At 39.2% G+C, this 6,118-nt stretch overlaps 1 protein-coding gene across 1 annotated transcript; it reads left to right on the top strand.

Annotated features, from left to right (window-relative positions):
* The first annotated feature begins 815 nt into the window (after nt 1-815).
* Nucleotides 816-2,039, top strand: LOC136510737 (uncharacterized). The gene is made up of 2 exons (XM_066505090.1): nt 816-978; nt 1,219-2,039. Exons 1-2 carry the CDS (start codon nt 816-818, stop codon nt 2,037-2,039), a joined length of 984 nt encoding a protein of 327 aa, XP_066361187.1.
* The last annotated feature ends 4,079 nt before the right edge of the window (nt 2,040-6,118 follow it).

Raw genomic sequence — 6,118 nt, forward strand, 5'->3', positions numbered from 1 at the left:
CCTAAGGATTTGAGTGATAGGAGAGTGGATTGAGTGAGAGAAACACTTTGGCAAGCTTGAGCACTTGATTTCTTCGTCAAGCCAGTTGGATTTGCGTCTATTACTCTTGGAGCTTTGCTCCTAGCCGGCTAGTCATCTCACAAGAGCTTCCATCTTGTGGAACAGCCTTGGGAAGTTTGTATTACCCTCGATTTCTTAGTGGAAAGCTCAAGTGACCTTTGTGGTTTTCTTGAGAGAGGCAAGAGGTGAAAGAGACTCTGACCTTTGTGGTCACCTCAACAATGAGGACATAGGAGCTCCTTTATGGGGTTGCCGAACCTCAGGATAGATCCTTATGTCCCACGTGCTTGTTGTTGTTGCAATTTGCTCGAAATTACTTGTATTTATTTGTCTCTCTCTCCAAGCCTTTTCTTAGGGTTTAGACTCGATCTATGAATTGGAGGCATTTTGGCGTCGAGGGAGTGACCCAACATCTTCATCTAACCACTAGGAAGTGGGGTTGTAAGATTATTTATCCACAAAGTTAAATTTGACACTGCTTTCGTAGTTCACATAGGTGTCGGGACTTCTGATAGTTTGCACCGGAACTTCTGACGACGTCGGAAGTTCTGATCCAAACTGTCGGGACTTCCGACAGTGCCTGACAAATTTGAACTTAGCTTTTGCAGTAAATTTTGGGATACGCCTATTCACCCCCCCTCTAGGCATTGTTAGATCCTTTCAATTGGTATCCGAGCAAGATAATCTTTTAGCGCTTCACCGCATGAGAAGGAACAATGTCGAACACCGAAAAGATGCAAGCCGATGCCACTGAGATGGCCAAGCAAATTACAAAAGAGTTGATGGCTGATCAACCAAAGCTTTTCCAAGATGAAATGAAGAAGATGCAAGATGAGATGAGCAAGATGAAGGAAGAGTTGAGCAAGAAGGTTGAAGATGCTATAAGTGGCAAGAATGATGCAACCAAAGACAATGCAAGTGATGTTTGAGCATGAAATGAGAATGAACATGGAAAGGGAGTTTACTCTAGTATTGTTTTTGACTATGGATAACTCATGAATGGTCCCTCCATGCATTTCCCTACCATCAATCATGGCAAGCCACCTCACTTTGATGGAACAAGATACACCGATTGGGCCTACAAGATGAAAATGCACCTTATTGCCACAAGACTTTAGGAAGTTGTGGAAGTTGGTGTGATGATTCCTACCGATGAAGATAGAGAGATAACTCTGAAAGAAGCTTTCAACCTTCACCAAAATGCACAAGCCATATCCTTGCTTGTTACAAGTTTGGGTCTGGATGAGTTTGCCAAAATAAATAGAATGGAAAGTGCAAAGCAAGTTTGGGATACCTTGAAAGTATCTTTTGAAGGAGATAAGAATGTGAGGAAAGGCAACATTGATCTACTTCATGGTGAATTGGAAAGGTTCGTGTTCTTGCAAGGTGAAATGACTCAAGTAATGTTTGATAGGCTTATGGCATTGGTTAACCACATAAGAGCTCTTTGTAGGAATGAATGGGATAACAACAAGGTTGTTAGGAAGATGTTGAGAACCTATAGAGCAAAGAATAACATGCTAGCATCCGTGATCATGGAAAGGCCCGGTTATGATGAGATGACGCCCCAAGAACTCTTCTCAAAGCTCAAGCATCATGAGGGTCTAGATGAAGATGCAATCAATGCTCATAATCAAAATCCTAGTGCAATGGGATATAACAAGAGTGCAGCCCTAAAAGCAACTCAGCAACATGAAGTTCAAGGTTCAAGTCAAGAGAAGAAGAAAGTGAAGGATGATTTCTCAAGTGAAGAAGAAGATTTTGATGAAGAGGTTGCATTTGTGATTAGAAATCTTAGAAAATTTATGAAAAAAGAGCAACCACAAGACTATGGTGATGGAAAGAAAAGGTACAAAATGAGGTTTTGCTATGGGGGTGGTCAAACCAGTCACTTCATAGCCGATTGTTCTAATGAGAAGAAGAAGAACAAGTACAACAAGGATGAAGACAAGAAGAACAAAGGCAAGAAAGAGAGGTGAAGCTCACCTTGGTGAAGAGTGGGAGTCAAATGGTAGCGACTCAAGTGATGATGAGAAGAAGAAGAAAGGAGCCGCAAACATCAGCATCCACCACTCTGTGGCAGAACCTCCTAAGTTATAGGGCCCACATGCACCTGTCACTGTCCGATGACCTTTGACATTTATGCATATGTTTCCATTAACTTAAAAAGACTGTCGGTTGTTCTCGGGGAACCCCGAATCATCCACGATTTCCGAGCAGGATCACGTTACAGAGTCATTGTAGTATTACAACATTTATTCAAACATCAATACCAGAGTAAAAACAGCGGAAGTCTTACAATAACATAATTTACAAAACAGTAGTTTCAAACCTCGCAACTAGGTTCGATGTTTATTACAAAACGAAATAGTGGAGTTGCATTATAATATAATACAAAACACACAATGAAACTGCCCTGCCCAAGGGCCACACATTTACTTCTCATCGTCATCACAAGGAACAACTGTCATGCAGCACGATCCAAAACAGATCTGCTCATGAGGCTCACCTGCAACAAGGGTCAACGAACCCTGAGTACAAAAGTACTCAACAAGACTTAACCGAAATAAAACTGATAGAACTCAGGAATGCCGGTTCATGGGATTCAAGGTATGGCTTTAACAATAATCAAAGTTCTTTTGCGTAAAAGCTCTTTAACAAAATTCTTTATATAGAAAACTTCATAAAATCATATACAAAGCTTCGGCGGTGGACACTGTTCACAAAAATTACAGATTTGCCATTCGCCAAATTTCACAAATTACTCTCAAATTTTCATAACAACTCAAAAATTTCCAAAAACAAAAGTTGTTCAAAATCAAAAGTTCTACAACTTTTCTTTTATAACCAACCCCTAATTCAGTCTAGATTTTGAAATGATCTTTAAATTCAAATAGGGGATATTTAACGAATTACGCCTTTTTGAATTACTCCAAATTTTTCTAAACAACTTGAAAAACTCCAAAAATAAACTTTGTATAACTTGTCAGGCTCCACACTTTTGCTTTAAGGCTCAACCCCAAAATATGCTTAGATCTTAAAATGGATTTTCAGGGTAGCATTTAAATATTGAAAATCAGGGTTTTCGGAGTTTCAAACCAATACAAAGATTTCAAACTTGATTTAAACAATACCAAGCAATGCTTATAACATAAATGTAAACTTATTTTAGTGAATGCATACAAAGTGTTTAATATGACCAATTGCCTTGCAATGCATATGATGACATGGCCGTTTTAGTATTTAAACACCCGGGGTGTTACGATCCTTCCCCCTAAAAGAAATCTCGCCTCGAGATTCAAAGCCATAGGGTAAGTAATGGAAAAGGAAATGTGTCATGAGAACACATACAAAATCTGTCCATAAAACAGCTGAGGTCTCTTTACAAAACACAACTTGTACTACCGAGCTCAACTAACTTTACTCTATTCTATATTGACGCTAGAAATTCTAGAAACTTTTCTAACAAGTAATCTTCTGATTCCCAAGTAGCTTCCTCTTCTGAATGTTGATTCCATTGTATTTTATAGAACTTGATGGTCCGTCTTCGAGTAACACGATCTTTCTGATCTAATACTCGGATAGGATATTCGGAATAAGTTAAATCCGGTTCTAGTTCCACTCCTTCAACTTCAACATTCTGTTCAGGCACTCGGAGACACTTCTTTAATTGAGAAATATGAAACACATCATGTACAGCTATGAGATGTTCAGGTAATTTCAAGCGATATGCCACTTTTCCATACCTCTCCAAAATTTGATATGGTCCAATGTATCGGGGTGCCAACTTTCCTTTAACACCAAAACGGTTAACTCCCTTCATTGATGATACTTTCAGATATACAAAATCTCCTTTGTTAAATACCAATGGTCTCCATCTTCTATCCGCATAACTCTTTTGGCGGGACTGAGCTATTTTCAAATTACTCTGTATTTGCCTAACCTTGTCTTCTGTTTCTTTCACAAGGTCAACTCCGAAGAATCTTCTTTCTCCAGGCTCAGACCAACTCAACGATGTTCTGCATCTACGACCATAGAGTGCTTCAAATGGAGCCATTCTAATGCTTTCCTGATAACTATTGTTGTATGAGAACTCGGCCAAAGGTAAGCACTCATCCCACTTATTGGAATAGTTAAGGACACAATACCTTAACATATCTTCAAGTACTTGATTGACTCTTTCAGTCTGTCCATCAGTCTGTGGATGATAAGCTATACTATACAGAAGTTTGGTACCCAATGAAAAATGCAATTGTTTCCAAAAGTTAGAGACAAACTGTGTACCCCTATCTGACACAATAGTCTTGGGTACTCCATGGAGACTCATGATTCTTGCTAAATACATCTTGGCATATTGGATTGTAGGATATATTATCTTGACTGGAAGAAAATGTGCTGACTTAGTGAGTCGATCTACAATAACCCATACTGAGTCAAATCCCTTTGATGTCTTGGGTAGACCAACAATAAAGTCCATACTTATGTCCTCCCACTTCCAAGATGGAATAGGTAATGGTTGTAATTCACCAGCAGACCTCAAATGTATAGCTTTCACCTTTTGACAAGTATCACACTTTGCTATATATCTAGCAATCTCTATTTTCATTTTAGTCCACCAGAATCTTTGCTTCAAGTCATGGTACATCTTGTTGCTTCCTGGATGGATAGATAACCTAGTAGCATGTGCCTCATCTAGAATTGATTGTCGCAACTCAGGAACTTTTGGTACCACCAAGTGATCCTTGAACCACAACACATCTTCATCATCAATGCTAAGGCATTCCGCTTTTCCATTCTTGACTCTTTCCTTGATATGGGCTATACCCTTGTTTTCCTTCTGAACAGCAATAACTTGATCTCGAATAGTGGCTTCAACAATTATGTTGGTCAAACTTCCTTGTTGAATTACTTCTACATTCAACTTTTCCATTTCTTGACATAAATTCAAACCCATTGTTCTCACTGTCAGACAATTGCAATAACTTTTGTGACTTAGGGCATCTGCAACCACATTTGCTTTACCAGGGTGATAATGTACTTCCAAATCATAATCCTTAATCAGTTCTAACCATCTTCTTTGTCGCATGTTCAACTCTGACTGAGTAAAGATATACTTTAAGCTCTTGTGGTCTATATACATATGGCACGTATTACCAAGCAGGTAATGCTGCCAAATCTTTAGAGCATGAACCACAGCTGCTAACTCCAGATCATGAGTCGGATAGTGTTCTTCATGCTGCTTAAGTTGCCTGGATGCATAGGCAATGACTCGGCCTTCTTGCATCAACACACATCCAATACCAATACCTGAAGCATCACAATAAACATCAAACGGCTTCTCGATATTAGGTTGGGCTAACACTGGTGCAGTAGTCAACAGTCTCTTCAAAGTCTGGAAAGCCTTCTCACAATCAGATGACCAGACAAACTTAACTTGGTTCTTCAACAATTCAGTTATGGACTTTGATATTTTAGAGAAATCTGGAATAAACCGACGGTAATACCCCGCCAATCCTAGAAAACTCCAAACTTGATGAACTATGGCTGGCGGTTTCCAATCAAGCACATCTTTCACTTTGCTGGGATCAACTGCAACTCCTTCGGCTGACAAGACATGTCCAAGAAATTGCACTTCCTTAAGCCAAAAATCACACTTGCTGAACTTGGCATATAGTTGATGTTCTCTCAAGCGGGTCAGAACAATCCTAAGATGTTCCGCATGTTCTTTCTTATTCTGGGAATATACTAAAATGTCATCAATAAACACCACTACAAACTTGTCTAGCTCAGGCATGAATACTGAGTTCATCAGATACATGAAATGAGCAGGAGCATTTGTCAAACCAAAAGACATTACCAAGTATTCATATAATCCATATCTTGTGGTAAATGCCATTTTGGGAATATCTTCAGGCTTTATCTTAATTTGATGATACCCTGATCTCAAATCTATCTTGGAGAAAACTTTGGCTCTGGCCAGTTGATCAAAAAGCAAATCTATCTGAGGTAAGGGATACTTATTCTTGATGGTCACTTCATTCAACGGACGATAGTCAAC

The sequence above is a fragment of the Miscanthus floridulus genome, chromosome 16, assembly GCF_019320115.1.
Source record: "Miscanthus floridulus cultivar M001 chromosome 16, ASM1932011v1, whole genome shotgun sequence".
Classification (NCBI taxonomy): domain Eukaryota; kingdom Viridiplantae; phylum Streptophyta; class Magnoliopsida; order Poales; family Poaceae; genus Miscanthus; species Miscanthus floridulus.

Coding starts and splice junctions, on each gene's coding strand:
- LOC136510737 (XM_066505090.1), top strand. CDS start 816: ATGGCCAAGCAAATTACAAAAGAGTTGATGGCTGATCAACCAAAGCTT. Junction 979..1,218: donor TGCAACCAAAGACAATGCAA/GTGATGTTTGAG, acceptor CTACCGATGAAG/ATAGAGAGATAACTCTGAAA.